General features: G+C 33.4%; 1 protein-coding gene across 4 annotated transcripts in view; it reads left to right on the top strand.

Annotated features, from left to right (window-relative positions):
• LOC143225826 (uncharacterized) overlaps positions 1-20,770 on the top strand; it is a 439,460-nt gene that overhangs the window by 42,807 nt on the left and 375,883 nt on the right. For 2 of the 4 annotated variants that reach the window (XM_076455894.1, XM_076455893.1), the window contains 4 exons: positions 6,032-8,387; positions 9,102-9,271; positions 10,682-11,602; positions 15,998-16,500. In XM_076455894.1, the coding sequence (XP_076312009.1) occupies positions 7,149-8,387; positions 9,102-9,271; positions 10,682-10,997 (1,725 nt within the window). In that variant the 5' untranslated portion in view covers positions 6,032-7,148 and the 3' untranslated portion in view covers positions 10,998-11,602; positions 15,998-16,500. The remainder of the gene's footprint in view (positions 1-6,031; positions 8,388-9,101; positions 9,272-10,681; positions 11,603-15,997; positions 16,501-20,770) is intronic. The other 2 variants (XM_076455895.1, XM_076455896.1) reach the window with 1 other exon arrangement.

Consider the following 20,770-nt stretch of genomic DNA (forward strand, 5'->3'; position numbering starts at 1 on the left):
AACACAAATATTGTCCGAGTCGTATTTAAAAGTTAGTGCTGTTGCTTATAAGAATTTAGTATGATTGTGTATTGAAAATATCACCAGTAGCAAACGAACCCAAGCGGAAATGCAGAAGACTTGTAAGCTATCATTTTCAAAACAGTTTTCTGATTAATTGTTAGCAAATTATTGAATAACTTTGTTTTTCACAAAACCTCAGAGATTGAAATTTTCTGAGCATATTGCCTAATTTAAGATGTATATTCTATTTCAATGTGGGAAAATGCCCAAAACAAACATAAAGAAAACTATTTTTTTAATTTCAGATAACGTGAAAAAAAGTAATATTCCTTTACATTACGTTCTAGTTACGCAAAAACCTCCTTTGTACTTAAATCGTGAGTTTCCTGTAAGAATGATGGTGAAATTCTACTAAAGTGTAGTTCAAAAGTTGGCAGTAAGCGCTTCTGTCTACGTTGAGTCTAGCCTATCAGATAAAATAAACAGTTTTTACGTACCATTTGTGTGAATATTCTAAAGAAACCAAACCTTCCACAATAAGCACTTTGTTCTGTACGAAACTAATATTTGAGTTGGTCTTTATTTTCTTCTTTTGGGAAGGATAGGAGGGGAGAGAGGGGCTAATTCAATTTTATTTCTGCGATGTTGGGGGTCGAAGTGTTATTTTATTACAAATATCTGGACCTAATTGGACAGGTAACCTGGATGAGTAAGTTAGAAATTATTACATCCTTGAAAACAGGAAAAAATACACAAACATTTAGGAAACAAAAACCAACTTCATCAAAGAAAATTTGTTTGCTAATTCTAAGTAGATGCGCAGAGCAAAACAAATGTTATAAAATTCATTAAATGCAGTTTTAGGATATTATAAGGCTGGACTTGATCAAACAAATTATTAAGATTCCGATTCTGGAAAATGAATATGATATTAACTTACATTTCAACAAAGGATTCTAATTTCATACAAAATGACTACAAGGTAAGTATGTAACCTTTTAATGGGTAAAGAAAAACGCAATAAAACAAATGAAATCGTAGGCTTACGTACACGTTTTAAAGATCGAAGACCATGAGACAAAAAATTGTTTATGTTCAGCTTTATTCTGTAAGCTTAGCTTGATTACTTATATATACTTCGAAAACTCCGAAATTCACAAGACATTATCATAATTTGAAAATTAAAAGAACAGAGGATTTAAACAACATAAATTACTCGAAGGAGTAAACAATTAAAGGTTGAAAAGCCACTTCCTTCCAGTAGCTAAACGTTAAGTCTGTAGGCTTCAGACAATAGAAATGGTCCATGACATAGCTTTGTATTTAAAATTAATTAGACTAAAGGTGAAGCAAAGTACAAGATGCTTTAGGTTCACATTTTACACTTTTTTTCTTAAAATGTGACGTAATCTTGTTTATTAAATACATACAAATCAGATCAAATACACTTGTAAAAAAAATGTTTGAATGAAATAATCCAGGCTTTCGATCACACTTTTCATTTGTTAAGGGACAATCTGTATGAGTTATAAGAATGTATGCTTTTTGTAGTACAAAATATTAAAATAAGCACATATGGAAAATAAGTACACTTTATTTGGGTTATCTAAGTACTTGTTACGTGAAAGAAATATCTAACATTTAGGTTATTTCAATATCTGTTTGAAATGGATCTTTGTATTGAATTATCAACGTTAAAATCCTGAAATATATTCTCCTTTAGTGATAGGTGAGAGCATGCTTTCTATATATATGTATGTATAACATATAAAGGTCAAAATGTATTCAACAGACTGTCCTGTTGTACAATAAACAAATTAGAAACACGAATAGTGTTGCACTCGATTAAGCAACGGACACGAATCATTTAATTTCCGTTAAATTCTAGTATGCGTATTTTTGTTTTGTTTGGAATTAAACCCAAAGCTACACAATGAGCTATATGTCTTGCCCATCACGGGTATCAAAACCAGGCTTTAGCAGATATACCGCTTTGCCACTGGGGATCAGTACGCAAATACATATCTTACCCTGTATCTCAGGACGGCTGGTATAGGTATTAAAACTTTTATTAAAATAAAGTAGAGAACAACGTTTCAACCTTCATAGGTCGTCTTTAGATTAACAAATATCCATTTTTACTTCAAATGGGTTTCTCTTCGTGATGCATATTTTACCCTTCTGTGGTGTAAAGCCTGGCATTCGACTCGCAATTTGCGAGTTGTGGGTTTAAATCACTATCACCAAACATGCCCGTCATTTCATTTGTTGGAGCGTTATAATTTGATAGTCAATCCAATTATTCGTCGATAAGAGTCGTTCAAGAGTTGGTGGTGTTGATTATCTGTCTTCTGTCACTCCTAAATTATGGACGATTAACGTCGATAGCCCTCGTGCAGCTTTGTGGAAAATTTAAATCAAAACTTACCTGTGGTGTACGTTTTTTATTTATACAGTTCTTAAATTCTTCAAAATTGTCATACTGGAACACGAAATCCAGTTGAGATTCAGTGCAAAATTTCACTTTCAGGTGTTACTATCAGTAGTTGATAAGCGAAGGTTGTATTCGTTGTATTCTTCTCGAACTTGTGTTTGAAGAATACCTTAGTTATCACTAAAAGATATTTCTGCATTCCTCAATTTATTGGCTAGTTACATGAAAAATAAAAGATTGATATATATTTCATATTAAGAGAAATAAGTACAAAAAACTGGTAACATTACTGTTGTTTTTGCTAAAGAGGCAAAATGTTATAAACCGCATGAGGATCGCACGAAACAAGCTTCCACTAGTAGATATTTATTTGAACTAGGATTTGACAACTGTGTTTGGTTTTTTGAATTTTGCACAGCATTACACAAGGGCTATTTGCGCCAGCTATCCTTAATTTAGCAGTGTAAGACTAGAGAGAAGGCAGCTAGTCATCACCACCCATCGCCAACTCTTGGACTACTCTTTTACCAACGAATAGTGGGATTGACTGTCACACTTAACGCCCCTACGGCTGAAAGGGCGAGCATGTTTGGTGCGACCGGGATTCGAACCCGCGACCCTCAAATTACGAGTCGAACGCCTTCACCCACATGGCCATGCCGGGCCTTTGACAACTGTACAACGTGTATTTTCATATATTACTAATATTGTTTGAATATTTTTTATTCTGAATTACTCTGAAAGCTAGTAGGTTAAAACTGATGGCTTAAGAGCATGTGGAAAATGTGAACTAAGAAAATGGTGTAATCTTTAAGAAGTTTCATCTGTTAAATGGTTGAAACATCTAGTGACCTTTAGAACCTTTCATCGATTAAGTATAGATTTTAATTGTTTATTATAAACTATTGTTCATTTGTCGATTTGAAAATTTTAAGCCTTCATCAATGTCAATGCCTTTGCGTGACAACTAGCGCTCGGAAACCCACTTCAGATAGAATTGTATTCAGAATTAACTTTATAATGAAGTATTAGTATACATCACACTAAAATGTAGTATGAATATATTACAAATTAAGATAAGTATTTAAAAAATCATTGTTTCTCTCGTTTATCTTTTTGCCCTTTTCTAGCATCTAAGTCAGTGTATTCAGATTTTAAAGAAAATAAAAATAAAGCTTATATATTTTAGAAAATAATTTTACTGAATAAATGCCATGTTTGATAAAAGTAGGGTATCTGACCATTTTGTATTAAATGCATTTAATACTTTAAACATAGGAAAAAAATTATTGCAATTTACCTAATGGGTAAAACTATTACTTTCACCTTTAAACTATGTTGTTTCATAAATAATAATTCACATTTCCTTAACATCTGTAAAGAAATAAAAGCGATGTCTCATCAAAATATGTTCCATGTACAAAAATAGCCAAGTTAGAATAAAGGGGTTGCCAAATAAAAGTATTTCATGAAAAAAAAACCCAACTAAACAAAGATCCAACGTAAATAAAAGAGTATACCCTGCAGATGCAAGGTAAAGAAGAAAACATTGGGCAACCCTTCTCACACTTATGACTGTACATTGCAACATATGTGAAACATTATGGAAGCAGAAGAGAGCGTCAATAATACTTGAACATAATTTAGACACGTTGTGCATATATAATTTGTTAAAGTAAAGAAATTTTTAATTTTTTAATACAATTACATAACTACCTAACATGCACACTTTCAGACAAAAGATTCATACAATAAATCTGTAAAGACGTTAGTTTATTTTAGATATTACTGTCAAATAAACCAAAAATTCTGTTCAAACGACAAAGTATGAACAGTATTGAAGAAATACCTCCTTAGATATGTTAATTCGGTCAAAGAAAGGTATAATAATCATGGTTTAAACTATTCAGTAAATAGATTAGTCGCTGAATATGCAATAAAACGTTACAAGATCATTTGTAAAAATGAAGTATTTGCGGATATCTTGAGTGATAAAATACACTTCATAATTGGCTTATGTTTTGTTTGGCAGATGTACGAGGTCTGTTAAAAAAAAAAATACGCGGACTGACGTCATAAAACAAAATGTACTTTATTTAGAAGTTACACGTCTGGAACCCCTTCAAAGTACTCTCCTCCCCAAAGCACACACTTATCCCAACGGTGTTTCCACTTGTTGAAACAGTCCTGGTACGCTTCTTTTGTAATGTCCTCCAGCTCCTTCGTCGCATTTGCCTTAATCTCGAGAATCGTCTCAAATCTTCTTCCTTTCAAGGGTCTTTTGAGTTTGGGGAACAAGAAAAAATCGCAAGGAGCAAGGTCAGGTGAGTAGGGGGGTGGGGAAGAACAGTGATCGAGTGTTTGGCCAAAAACTCACGAGTTCTGAGGCACAAATTTCGCAGCAACGCGGTGCATCTTCAATTTTTCGGTCAAAATCTCGTAACAAGATCCAACTGATATCCCACACTCTTCAGCAAGCTCCGTGACAGTCAGACGTTGATTTGCCCGCACAAGGGTGTTGATTTTGTCGACGTGTAAGTCGTCAGTTGACGTGGAAGAACGTCCAGGACGCTCATCATCTTTAATGGACTGTCGACCATCCTTAAAACGTTCATGCCACTTGAAACATGCCGTACGCTTCATAGCAACATCACCGTAAGCCGTGTTAAGCATAGCAAAAGTTTCAGTCGCAGATTTTCCAAGTTTAACACAAAATTTCACAGCAAGTCGTTGCTCCTTCAGGTCATTCATTCTGAAATCCGCCAAACGAAAAAATCGCACTTCACTTAAAACCGCGTAGCTAATACACAAATGAAGATATCTGCAATCGGGAAATGGGCGTCGTAATCAGCTGATCTTTGCGAACCTAGCGACACCAAGCGGATTCCCCTGAAACCAACTGGAGCCGCGCAATTCAAACAGTCCACGTATTTTTTTTTCCAGCCCTCGTATTGAAAAACTCTATGGAGATTTTAACGAATTTTTTTATTCTTGTTTAGAAGATTAAATAATAAAATGAGAAACAGTAGCAACAAGTAAGAGTACCATTTTTAAAATTTGGTAGCACAAAAAATACTTTAACTGTCAAAAAGTGATTATAGTTGAGTTCATTAACTGGTTTTTATCTATAGTGATGTGGCATAGCAGTTAGGACATTAACGGTTTGCACTCCATTGTCGCAAAAACATTTTTTGCACTTTGGAAGGTGGGTGGTACATAAGTTCTCATAAAAATCATGCTATTTGACCACACAAATGTAGTGCAAGAGTTAACAATGAGTGCCGTTAACTGGCTAGCTCCCTTCCCTCTAGTCTATCAGTTCGAAATCAGTTCAACATTTTATGTAACCTTGCGCGTAATTCCAAAACAAACTCTCTTTAACAGTAACTTCACGAACTTGTAACACTAAATTCTGTGGTGGACAGGATGTACAGAGCCCATTCTGTGTTTTTGTACTAAAATATCTTTTTTTCTCATACAGGAAATTGTTAGTGATAAAAAATTATATTAGTAATTGGGTACTTTGGACAAAGATTGTAACATAATCTACAAAAACAAATTGTACATAAATGTGTGTATTTGTTATATTTTCAGGAGGAAATTGGAAGAGCTTTTGATGACCTTAAGGATGGTGAAAACAGTTCTGATGGAAAAGAATTTCTTGGAAGCAGAAGAACTAAACATAATATCATTAATGAAAAGGAAGGCCCTGTTTTCAGGAATACATTATCAATTCCAGAGATTCACAGGGTCAACGAACATTCTAAGATTGGCCAAAAGTTGTCTTGCCCTTCGAATTTTGAATATAAAAGTTTTGGATCAGAGTTCTATTCTTGCATGTCGGAGAGTAAATATAATTTGTCCCTTGACGAGAACTTGTGGATACATTCAGATGATGATGATGTGTTTTATTCTGACAACGAAGACGGTGCATCGGAGCATATTCCTGCGAATAATGGACACCAAAGGTTTGCCTCTTGTCCAAATACCGACCATTTAGCGAGATCGACTGAAAGACACACAAAAATTGTTTCATGTCCACTAAAGTATGAAAATTTCGATCTACTGTCAGGCTGGGTTAACAATCTACTGAGCGAAATTGACGAAACGTTTACAAAAAATAGCCATGACGAAACAAATCTTATATTTTCTAGCCCTTTGGAGACTTTCGAGAATGAATGTCAATCGGATTCTAAAAAAACATGTGTTTGCGAAAATAATTATCTTTCTAACAAACGTCATCTAACAAAGTCATGTTGTTCGACTCAAAATAACGAAATGTGTAAATTCAGTGTTAAGTACAATTTCAAAAATAAATGTTTGGAGAAACCTAAAGTGACAAGACACTGTTCTTACTCTGGTGACTTGGAACAAAGTGGCTTTCAAAAATTACTCTTCAGATTTAAGTCCGCGAAGGTCATCATGTTCATCAGATAAATTGGTTGTTGAAAAATTAACTTTTAAGAAGGAGCTGATTCCAACTACTCTGCTGGTGAAACATACCAGTGAAACTGCAGTACAGACCAGTGATGTTGACTTCTTTGTTCAGAGAAAAACGGGAGGCGAAAACTGTTCGTCTGTGAGATCGAGGAGCGAAATTAGTAAACAAACTTCTTTGGTAACTGATGTAGATAATGAACATGAGGCTATAATTAACAGGTCCTTTAATTCCTTGGAGAAAAACGTTCACTTACATTTTGGCACTGCGAAAATGGTTATCACAAAACTAGGCACTGCAGCCTTTTCCTCTTTAGAAGATCACAAACAAATATCAGTTTCAGCAAATAAAATAATTGACGGTGTTGAAGAGTTATTTGATGCAACTGTTAGTTCTTCCGAAAACCATTTATTTGTTGAAAGTGATTCTATGAAAAAGGAATTTGACAGAGAAATATATAAGAGCAACAAGGACAAAAAGAACAATCAAATTGTAGAAGTTGATGAATTCGAAAAAGCTAACAGGACAAGTAATAGGTTTCCTATAGAATGTAAAGGGCAAAATTCTTCATTTCTTTATCATTACAATGTAAAACATAAGTCGAAAACACATAGCACTTATGAAAAGTTTATATCCAAAGATTTCACCTCGTTGAAGAGAAGCAAGACGGAAGATGACATTTCAAATTTGAAAGAGTGGAAGGTGGCAAATACACAGAAATCTCAAAGTGACGATGATGTTTCTTTAGGCATAAAACAAGCATTTGATGATCATAAACATGATGAACTGCTGCTTCCTTTTGACACTAGAGAAAGAGGACCAGACTTCAAAACTAAACCTTACGCTTTTAGCGACATAGTTGCAGATACCTTGTGTAGCAGAAATATCGAACACAATAATGTCCAAGAGATTCTTGTTAATAATTTAGAAAGTCTGATAAATAAACCTTTAACTATGAGGCCATATTTCAAAAATGTCAACAAAGACGATAATAATGTAAGTTTGAGGAAAGTGGCACACACAGATAGCATGAAATCTCTAGAACTAGAACCCATTGAAGTATCTTTTGATGCAGTCAGCCCTCTCGAAGAAGATGAGTCTAAAATAAGTCACACATGCAAACAAAATGTAATTGGCAATGTAAACAAGTCTGTTGCTGATAGATCACGAGTTATCAAAAGGACGTGGCAGAAGGCTATGAGCAAGAAAACTTCATATCTAGATGATAAAGTGAACTTTTCTGGGAGTTTAAAAGATGATTTTATAAATGGGAAAAATTACCCTTATTCAAAAATTATAACTCATCAGCATAACTCAGCGTTTAATGAAGCATTATTGTTAAACAATAGGAGATGTTGTTCCAGTGAAATAAATATTAGTGGTAGAAATGCTAATGTTGAAACAAATGAAGTGAGGATCACTGAGAGGCGTTCACTATGCAACTTAAATCAACTTTCAAATTCAGAGACAGTTTCTGAGTATTCAGGATCGTCCTCAACAGCCTTATCTGAGGTGATAAATTAGAATCTTGAGTTTAGTGCAGAACTAATAATCATATTTTGTGTCGATCTCAATTTATTATAGAAATAACTTGTAAATGTACAGGTAGTTAAATATAGTTCCATTATGTAGCCTTACGCTAAGAAACACTCGTGCCCTTAAAAACGTGTTATAAAGTAGTGTATAATGTAAAGTAAGTTGCATTATTTTTTGTTTACAATCTCGACCTTTGAATGGATTGGTAAACTAGAATGTACTATAATGCCAGTATTTCATTGTAAATATAATTAAAATGAAATCATAGAAATATGATATCCAAACACACAAATCTGGTTTATTTAATTTGCATAAAATTTTAACATCTTAAAATAGAATTAAACGAATATTAAAAACCAAATTGCAGTTTAATAGGAGTGAATGACGATTTGGGTAGGAGTTGTTCGTCAATGTAAAACAGATAACTATTGTGTTTTTGTTTCATTTAAATGTTACAATTTATTTTATTTGCACATACAAAAATTATAAAAATTAGAACTTGTTAGAGTAAAAAAATTGTACACTTTTGCTTTGCCAACTTGTATATTTGTTTCTGACTGTATTTGACAAAGGAAATTTCAATATACACTCAAAGTCTGAAATGTATTTCAAATGGATGTAACGACTAAGGTAAATTGTCAGTTTTGTTTTGTTATAAATTTATCATTATATATTTTTCTTTTCTACTAGAATCAATATAACTCTGTACATTTGATGAGAAAAATGGAAAAATGTGCATATCAAACACGACCACCGCAACGTTGCGAGTTGAATAATGACTCAGAAAATGAAGTACCGTCTGGACAAGATTTTGTATTTCAAGATACAAATATTAAACCTACTACACGCCCTTACAGAAGGTGAAGCTTCATGAATATTTCTAAATAGCTTTGTAGATTTTAAAATTGATACTTTTAGTTTTAGAGCAGCAGTTATGACGGAAACCTTCTTGTCTATCTGTGAATGTATGTACAAAAGTGTTTATAATGCAGATTACAACAAATGGAAGAATGGCGTAAATTTTACACAGCATATCTAAATGTCAGGTAAAACCTAATTAAATGTAATTGTTTTCTTTCAATAAAATCGCAAAAGAAACATGCAATATCGGGGCACAAATCATAAGGTGAGTCATTATGTAATTTCCAATGGTTATTTAAGGTACCGGTTGAAGTAAGATCCAAACTGTGTTTGTAGTACATGATAAACCGTCTATCCAGTTCAACTTCGCCAGCCTCACATGTGTAGAAGAGAGTAATACAAGAACAGATGCGGGCGTTCTAGCCGACATCGCCCCACACCTTTTATCACCTTTCGTTGTTTGCAGCCAGATGTGGGTAACTTATTGCTCACTAGGGAATAAAATACAAAAAACAACAGGAAATAAAACATTAGAATACGAGAAACTGCAATATTTTCTTTGAAGCTAGCATTGCAGATTCCAATATTATGTTTGGATGTAAATACTAAGATGTTAGGGTATTAATTTTACTAAGCCTAACTTTAATTATTAGTATAACTTCCGCCCTCTACCATTCTGTGCAACTATATTGATCATCAGTCTGAATAAGTAATTCCAATTATTTCCAATACAATAAATTTTAGAAATTATATTTACTGTGTATGTTAGTTTTATTTAAATTACTATTCTAATTTATATAACTTATTTTTATATTTATAATAGAATAATGTAAAATATTAAATTAAAGTTTTATAGTCAAATCCATTGAAAACCCGTTTATGTAATAATATTAATATTAGATATTAAGAATTGTACATTACCACATCCACTCGCCCACACAGCTATGATGAGTACAATGTATGAAGGATAAAGTGTGGTATACCTGTGTTGCTGAAGATCGACGTGACAATATCATTTACCTATAAGGAATAATTTGTTAAATGATATTACTATAATTTTCTGTATTGTTTTCAAAAACTATACCTACGCTGACATTTCAACATGTAAAATTAACGGAATTGAAAAATGCTTGTGGTATTTCTTTGGTAACTGACATTATTGTTTGTCCACAAGTAACGATACACAACATTTCAAAAGCAGTGATTTGATTGTTCACGTATCATTACAATTTATTATACGGTATGGATTTTAAGATAACGTGATATACAAGATGCGTCTGTTGTGTCCATCCTCGTTATTTAGTAATATGATACTGTTCTTTTTCCGTTTGCTCAGTGTAGAAGATGCTAGTTTAACAGTAGTCGTTAAAAGAATATTAACGTATCTCCTTGTCTTTCATTACCCCTAGCTTTACGTGGATGAATGAAAACAACAGTAACAAATGTGAGGAACTATTACACAGATTGACTCGAGTCTTTCAAAGGAAAGTTTACCTTCGTTTTCTTCCTCAAGTATATCTGAAGTATTGTCGGATGTATCCGGTTCTTCGCTTGCTAAAAGTACTGATGTTCATTGAAATGACGAACCAGAACTCTCTTCTAATTATTTCAAAATTGATGACATTGACAACTCTAGTGACGGTAGTCTTTCTCTTTCGGAATGCTCCATCCAGTCGGAACATGGAAGTGATAGAATGTATTGTACAGAGGAACAAAATCCTCTAAATGATAATTTAGGTCCTACCATACAGCACTCCAGTGAATTACCTGATAGTGTAAATAAAAATGAGATAGGTGTATCTGATAGCATTGAAAGTACGAGAAACAAGCCCGAAATAAGTAACGCTAAGCCTAATAATTCGTGTATTTGTTCACTAAAAACCTATTCTTGTTCAACAAATCAACTGAACACAATTTCAAGGCTGGGAGATAATAATGGTAACAATGTTCTAGAAGCTCATTCCAACTTGAGTTTGCCTGAAACGAGTAAACTATTTAAGTTGAGCGTTAATGACTCTGATAAAAGTAGTTCCGTTTGTCTTCAGACATTACCTCTTCCTGTTCAGAAAACACGAAGTAATGGATACCAGTCAGTACGACTTATCTCCCCTGTTAAACGAAAAATATCCAAAGGGAACAAAAACGAACAGGCAACACGAACCTCGACACGAGCCAAGATCTTTCTTCGTAAAATGAATATTAAGCCCTCATCAGCACCATTATTACGACTGCAGCATGATCTGGGGGAAAATAGTGTAAGACTGGCACAAAGTGTTGCTACTCCTGATGATGTCAACTGTCTTCGAAAAATAACTGTCGAGGAAAATAAGGTAAATATTGTTTTACTTCTCTTAATTTTATTGAGAAGTAAATGCTAATTCATTTATTATATAAACATTACACAAGATACTTCTACACGTTAATACAGAATAATTTATAATTTTAATATTTTTGAGAAAATAAATAGTCAACAAATAATCTAATGTACGTTATTTAAAAACAAACATATGTACTAGTATAAATAAAAACTTTCAATAATAGCCAAAAGGAAATTTACTCTAGTTTTCAGCGAATTTTTATCCTACTTATTTTACACATTAAGAGTTACAAAAGGTACGAGTTAGTAAAATGGTAGTGAAACAAAACTTAATTTTTTTCCCATCATGGATCATTTCAACTTGGTATTAAGTAATTTTATTATCTAATGTGATTTACAATATGACAGTTATATTAACATTTATTTCAAGACATATTGTACAAGTAGGTGTTTTTACGGACTAGAATATGTGGTTCTATAGATATGTGCATATGTAACTGTAGGCTAGGAGATTCTCGTGCAATTCCCTCTACAATTGTATTTTGACTTCTTATCTGTAACAAGTAAGAAAATCTGTTAACGTTGAATAATATGAGATGCAATATATACTAGCACATAAATCTGACACTATCCATATTTCTGTTGCAGTTCTAAAATTAGGAGTAAGGTTAAGGTTTAGCATTGTTATACAATGGAATAATATATCATTAATTAACGTCTTCTGACAGTTTCTGAAATAATCTAGATGATAAAATAGACTTTATCTTTAAATGTATTACACACAATGTGTGTGACATGATATTTGAATAATTTTCATTGAAAAATTAAATTTAGTGTTAGTATTAAAAATGAAATTATGAAATCCAAAACTATCAAGTACTAGCACCACCTTTACGGAAATAAGGAAACTCCTTATTTTAAGGTATTACTTAGCTCAAAACATTTCAGAGTTTACGTATTAAAGCACATCACGATTCATCAAAGTATTAAGTAACAATACACTAAAGAAATCTCTGTTGACGCTCTATACTAATTTGATAAAAACATGTTCTAGTTTTAAAATTAAATATAGACTATCAAAATTCTGATAATGTGAACTTAATTCTATGAAAATATAAATCTAAAAAACATAATCATTTTGAAAGAAATAATTTTTGTATAAATACTAGTTCATTGTGACTGTCGTAATAGTTGTATAACAATAGTAGCCTAACAGGCGAGACAAAAGCTGTAGTGGTTCATCTAGGCTGTCCCAACTTTTTAACTAAAGCAATAAAAACAAACACTATCATTTGTATAATTATCGAGCTTTCACTTAAATTGACTGCCTTTGCATACGTTAAGTGAATTCGAACATAGTAATGGTATTGACACGTTAACCCTAGAATAAAAATGTTATTCAAGATAATTTCATCAGACATGGCATAATGAAAGCGCGCTTAACATACGAATAACAAATTGATTAAAGTTCTTACAATTGTGAGGTAATTTCAACGAGTAATATCAAGTTAAATTTCTTTTTCATTAAACCATATTAATTTTTACTAAAGAGTATCTTACTTATTATCGTAAAATTCAAACACACAATCATTGACCTTAATAGGTTGGTTGGTTGTTTAGTGTTTCATAGCGCAATGCAACCAGACTATCTGCACCAAACAACCAATAAAAAATAAAGTATAATTATTAAAATTCGTAAACAGGAATCATGTTAAAACAAAACAAAGTACATTTTTTTAATTAAAAACTTAAATAGCGTTAAAAAGACCAAAGGCCCTTAAATTTAAAAAAAAATAATTAAGGTGTACAGTGAAACTATCACCAAAAATCCTGTCCAGCATCAAGGATAAACCAGTGAACAAATCATGTCTAAAATGATGTCGTCGTTCAGAGTCGTAACGATGACACAAGAGTAAAATGTAGACTATTGTGACTTGAGTGTCACACAGACTATTTACGATGAATTAAAAACTATGACCAATGCATAGTATAGATAGGACAACTTTCTCCTTTCGATCCTTATGGAAACAAGACGGCCGAAGTCCAATAAAGGGTTTAATTTGGAAATGCTTGTTATCCCGTTGTTCACTACAAGTCGACAGCCAATTAGCGTGAAGTTGAGCCTTGAATACGGAATAATCGTCCATGTACAGAACAGGCATAGCAGTGTTAGCATCAGAACAGTTAGACTTAGCTGCAGTATCAGCGAGCTCATACCCGCGAATACCACAGTGGACTGGTATCCAGAAAAGTGATACAAGTTAAAGAGAAATGGGTCAGACGGTTTTGAATATCTGCGAGAATAGGGTGAAGCGATTCTAGGGCCAGTAGAGAGGTAAGCTAGTCGGTGTAAATAGTACAGTTAGATTACTGTTTATCTTCCATGCGATCTAGGGCAAGTGAAATGGCGTAAAATATGGCAGTGACATAGAAACTGCAGAGGGGATTCTGTGTGGAACCACCCAACCACAATAAACCATGGTAGAGCTCACTGAGTCACCTAATTTCGAACCATCTGTATAAATAGGAATGAAAATATGGTTCGAAAAATGTTCGGAAATAGAAGACGATACTTCTAATCGGAAGTATCCTCCTTTCTCAGATGATTCAAAGAAAGGTCACACTTGTGAATGGTGGTAAGTCATATTGGGATGGGCTGATCAGCGAATACAGCAATATCGTCAAAGGACAGCCTCAATTCATCCAACTGTACCGGTATACGAAAACCAAAAGGAACAATGGCAGATCGTATGTTCTGAAAAAGTATTGTCCAGTGAAGAAGAAAAACACAACCCGAGATGGGATGCTGTGGTAAAGCTCAAAGTTTTGAAGCATCCAGTAAATATAGATGGAAATGGCATAGGTGTAGAGGAGGTTCCTGAGACTCTGTATACAAACTATGGACTGGGAAAGAGCCAAAAGCCACCATGCAAAACTGAAGCCCCAGATGGTAATTGGAGTCCAAGATCTTCAAGGCTGAGGTTCTCGCAGAGCCATATACCACAAGCCCATAATCCAGTTTTTATCAAATGAGATCAGAGCAGATCTTTAGCATACAACAGCGATTCGCTCACCAAGAGGTGGAAGAGAGAACATGAAGGATATTCATTGCCGTTGAGCACTTGACTCGTAGCTGCTTGAAGTCTGGTATGAAGGTTAGTTTACAGTCAAAGATAAGCCTTAAGAGCTTTGCCTCAGGGACTATGGGAAGCACAGTTCTACTGATCCGAAGTTCAGGATCCCGGTGAATACTCCATTGGTGACAAAGGTACATGTAAAGGTTAAAAGGGGTGGCTGTGGACCACTTCAGTAAATTTTTAGGGCAGTCTGTCGCTGCTGCTCAATAAGGTTGATGTTCGATGACTGACACGAGATGTATCTATCACACATCTATTTTGAAAAAATAGATTTCTATTGAAAAAAACTTCTGAAAGGTGACTGTATTGACAGGTTTCAGAAATGTTTCCTGTAAGGAAAATACATAGGATGATAGTAAGCAATCAGTGCCTCGACATCTTCTAAATTAGAACGGAAACCTCAACAGTATTCCAGTGTAAAATGCCAGTGGTAATTTTTATTTAAGTGCAGGAGAACTAGGCGAAGAGCCCTTCTGTTCTCGACCACGTGTCTCTCTTAAGGTCTATCGACCTCCATGGATTATGTCCTAGGACTAGTGGGCAGGCCTCTATCGTTAGAAGAAGTTTCCAGAGACTGTGGGCATGAATAAGTAATCGTTCTGCTTCTGGGGGCGAGAGAAAAAGATGGACCCGAGGAAACGCCAATTTCTGGAGTCAAAGAAAGTGGATCCAGGGAGCCACTAGAGGATGTGTTGGGGACAGAAAAAGGAGTAGACGTTGAGTCGTCTTCTCTCTTCATCATAGAGGATAAAAGACTCTTGAAGTGATTGGAAAATTACTCTGTTGGAGACACGGAGAGATTTATCTCCACTTCCACTGCTCTGCACAAAAGACACTGAGAAGTATTAAAGTTTCTTATTTAAAAGTAACAGATAGACATCTAAAACAAAGCTACTAAACGATATCATACTGCAGTTATTTCTAGTTATTTAGTTTCATTTTAAATGTTAAATAAATGCCATACGTTTATAAGTGATTTAAATGTTTTATAGTTTGATCTATATTTGACATATATCATACAATTCTTAAAACACGGACTTGAATATACTCAAGCAATGCAATTATTGAGACTTTCTCAATGGAAGAAACTTCAGAGAATGATTTAAATAAACGAACTGCATCTCATTTTAATTTACCTTTGCTCAAATTTATAATCCATGCTTATCATCTGTCTATGTTCCAAATTAAAGTGATATGAAGAATTATTATAACTTCCTTCTGTTTGTCAAAAATACTGATGTTTAAAATTGTTGTAAAATGTTTTCTTATAGCAAAGCCATATCGTGCTGTCTGCTGAGTCCATCGCTTCTCTTTATTCTCATAACTGGTCTCTGTTAGTAGAAGGTTCCAGCCACTGAGGGCGTGAACAAATAAGCGTTCTGCATCTAGGGACGAGAGAAGAAGATGGACCCGAGGAAACAACATTATCAGGAGCAAAAAAAAGTGGATCCAGGTAGCCGTTGGAAGAGGTGATGGGGACAGAGAAGGGTACAGACGTAGACTCGTCTACTCTCTTATTCATGGAGGGCAAAAGATTCTTGAGGTTATTTGAAAATGAGTGTGTTGGAGGCACAAAGAGATTTGTCTCCACTCCTACTGTAGCAGATGAATGGTGCAGCAATATATGTCCAAGTTGGAGTGGGGGACATTAATTTCCGAAGCTCTGGATAAGGGATATTATTTACAGTCTTCAAACATTGTACCTGTTTCTCTTTCACCACGTTAGGGCAAGAACACAAGCCAATATCATTTTCCTTTTTTAAAGAGTAGTGTGGTGAGTGGGGTTGACTAGTTTCATTCTATTCTATCACTTTAATCACGGACAGTTAGCTAATATCGCTGTCGAATAAATTCCTATGAAATTAAACGAATAATATAACTTATTTTTACTACAAGCTCGCGAATGTTTGAAGAAATTGGAAAGAGAAAAACTAATACGAAAATATATACAAAATGTTTGACACAGATAAATGTTAAAATAAGAAATATTATGGTATATAACGCCATATGTCAGAGAAGTTTGGGTCTATCAAGTGGTAGATTTTTTAAATTTACGTCATAATTCATTTTATAATAATTTTTAAAATCACTACATGTTAATGCTATTTTTGATTTCTATAATATGCAAGTACACAACAGTTTGTTTATTTATTGTTTACATATTTCTTTTAATACAAATGGACTATTGATGTCGCCTAATTTTATTATACTGTAAAAAAGTGTAAAAGTTGGACTTAGCTTTATTCATTTCCTTGATTGTGATACGTACAAAATTTAGTTCTAGGACAATTTCAAAAATACATTTTTACATGTCTTTTCGACTGGAAGTTAAATTTTTTTGTCTAAAAATTGTATTTTTTCCGAGTTAGTATATAACACGTGTTGCATAATTTTGGACCAATGGGATACAAATCATGAATTTATAGTTAGGCATGATAACTAAACCAAATAATTTAGAATATATGTAGCTTTAAGTTCTCCATAAATGATTGAAAATCTCTAAAATAATATATTATAAGATCTGACTAAAATCATTCAAGGCTAACTCTATATAATATGTCACGTTGTTGGTACGCCAGATTGACGTACAATTAACTAATGTATAATTTACTTTTTATTATTTCTTCTTATCCATTCCAATAAACCCGTTATGGCCAGGTGGATAGGGCCCTGGACTCGTAATCAGAGTCGCGAGCTCGAATTCCCGTTCCACCAAACATGTTCACCGTTTCAACCAGGAGGGATGTTATAATGTAACAGCCAATGTCAGTATCCGTTGGTAAAAGAGTAGCCCAAGAGTTAGCGGTGGATGATGTGATGATTAATCGCTATATTAGGGATGGCTGGCGTAGGCAGCCTTCGCGTAGCTATGTGTGATATTTAAAACATACATTATAGTAATAGTAATAATGTAGTTCTATATTTAAAAGTTTAAATAAAAGTTAAGTGTTTTATGTGGTAGTTTGTAGATTTCAAAACAAACAAAAGCAAGAAAATTTAGATATATTGTGATAAATTATGAACATATAAAGAAAAAAATAAACATTTCTGTAAAAAAAGGAACTAATTGTTTTAAGTCGTACAGCCTTCATCGCGAGTAAGAAAATCATTTAGCCAAAAATTTTACGCTTAAAACTATTTCTAACGTTTTAGAACTTTCTTCGAAATTATATATCTTGTAATAGCTTAAGTTATACTAATCAAAATTGTTAGACATATTATATATGGTTCTAATTTCAGCTTTATAAAGTATGCAAAAGTTATTTATTTATACAATATTATTTTTCTTTCTAAATGTCATATTGAAATAACTTGTGGAAGCTAGGTATAGGTATTAACACTTTACTAATAAAGCAGAGAGCAGATTAAGAAATAGAAAGTTTATAATCAACCGTTGCCAGGCGCATGTCTGAGGGACGAAAATGTAGAATGTAAACGGGTACGGGACTGTAGGGAGCGTTGCAGTTAAATTGTTTGTTTGTTTTTTAATTTTGCGCAAAGCTACTTGAGGACTATCTGCGCTAGCCGTCCATAATTTAGCAGTCTAAGAACAGAGGGAATGCAGCTAGTAATCACCGCCAACTCTTGGGCTACTCTTTTACCAACGAATAGTGGGATTGATCGTAACGTTATAACGCCCTCACGGCTCAAAGGGCGAGCATGTTTGGCGCGACGGGGATGCGAATCCGAGACCCTCAGATTACGAGTCGCACGCCTTGACCCACCCGGCCATGCCGGGCTGCAGTTAGATATAAGGTTATTAATTCGTATAGGTATAAAGGTATTCCTTTATATTTTGGTTTTAGATGTTTTTAGTAGGCCTTTTTGATTTTTTGTTTGTTTATATTTGTTTCCCTACTTAGTATTTGGGAGATTTCTACGGTTATGTTCTGTTTGTTTGATTTTCTGTGTTCAAAAAACGTGTGAAGGTGTTTTTTTTGGTTTTTTGAATCTAGCTTTCTTTTTTCTGCTTGTTTGTAAAATATAGAAGTCGTGGTAGTTGTTGCATCGTATTTTATATGTAAAAACTACACTTACAAACGCAGCACTAACATTAGTTATAAAATACTTGTGTAGAAAAACATGACTACTTTTTCATACTAAAGTTGAATGCCCTCCAGAAGCACAGCAATAATCCTAAAAGTATATAACGCTATAAATCGGGTTTAATAACCATGGTCGTTAAAAAAAAGACACATTGGTCTATTTGTTGTGTCCACTGTGGAGAATCTAGCTCCGAATTTCAGCGTTGTAAGACCGTAACTTTCCGCGGTACCACGAGTTATGACAGGAATGTACAGAGAATAATAATTATTTGGCAGTTTCTATTCATAAAACAAAACAAAATATGAGTCACATACACATTAATATAAATATATATATACATACTCTTGAATGTTTTTATTTTGTGGCTCTTTTTTCGGACAAAACTCACATTATTCAATGTGTGTTCAGTATAAAAACTTGGAATAATACAATAGGCTTAACATTCATTTGATTAATTAGCAAATTAAGTTTTACATTGAACTATAATCATTTGTTGTTATTATTCACTATTAAGTTGTTAAGAACACATTTGTTTCATTCCTGTAAAATATATACGTATCGAAATACATATAAACACAGAACGTTATGTTTATAACTTAAAAAGCCAAAATTATTCATCAAATTACTTTCGATGAAAAACGATCATACCTTCATCCTCGCTTGAAAGTGTTTTTACACCATTTGGCGATGGAAACAACAATTTTTAAAAGATCAATTATGATGGTATACAACACTTCATATAACTATACAGGGTGGGTTTTGTGTCCATATTTACTTATGAAACGTTTTCAAAGGAAAATTCAAATACCTCCTTCCCTTCTAAACGGATTCTTTTGTTGTTTATACAAAAGTTATGTTTTATATATTCAATAAGTTTCGATTTTATTACTGTATTTTATAAGTCTACAGAATGTCTTATTGGTTTTCTTTGTTTCAAACTCACGGATACTCCTATCAGTAACTTTTTTGTAAACTATAACAAAATTAATTACTGTTCCAGACACTTCACTTATTATTTTTCTTTTACAGATAGTGTCAGCGAATATAATTAATATAAGGAACTTGCGTTGAATAAAAGTTAATGTTTATTAATCTTTTGGCAATAACTTCATACTACATTAATAATTTTTTGGGGTAATGGAAGGAAATGCATTAATTAATGGGTGCAAGTATAACTGATTTAAATAATGAGATAAATTAGAAAGTGTTTAGTTGTAAACATTCTATAAAGGACTTATAGTATAAATTTTTGCCACAGATTATGTGAAGTCAAACAGATATCTAAAAGTGACAAAAATTTACAATTCTTGACCTTAAATCTCCAAATTCAAGTGTCTGTATTTTGGGTTAACAAAAATAACAATCCTTTCTGCTTACCCCATGATGAGCAATTATTGTGTAACAAATGTTCATATTGGCTACCTGTGACAGTCATGTCCATTGGTTTGAAGGGGTTGTTTATTACATCACTTCTTGAAACACGTGTACGCCGAAAACGGCATGATGTCAAATTTTCTTTCTTCATTCCTCCATTGGCTAATCATTTAGTTTGACCTTTGTAGACAGCACCTCGAGCGTTAACTTCAACCTCTCTGACCTTTAGAGCTTCACCGGATGTAATCTTCGTTACCACTTGGTAATCCTGAAGTGTAAAACTGACCAATAGTTATCATTTCTATTCATTTTGTTTGTAGCTTTGATTTGAAACAGTTGAAAACGGTTAGACGAGCAAAGTATTAGCTTGCGACTTCAAATTTCATTGAAAGTGTTTAAAGTCGTTTAAGGTAAGAAAAACGTTTCATTGTTTAATGGGCTACTGACTAAATGCGTTAGATATTAATCATTTAAACGTGTTTTTATTCAGCATAAGTAATGACTGAAAAACTACTAAGGAAAGGTATACTAATTTTTCAACATGAATGTAAAGAAAATTACATTTTTTCTAAATAATGACAGAGTTAATTTACTTTCATAACCGTTTCTCAAACGAACTGATA

Source organism: Tachypleus tridentatus, chromosome 9, assembly GCF_004210375.1.
Source record: "Tachypleus tridentatus isolate NWPU-2018 chromosome 9, ASM421037v1, whole genome shotgun sequence".
In the NCBI taxonomy this organism is placed as follows: Eukaryota; Metazoa; Arthropoda; class Merostomata; order Xiphosura; family Limulidae; genus Tachypleus; species Tachypleus tridentatus.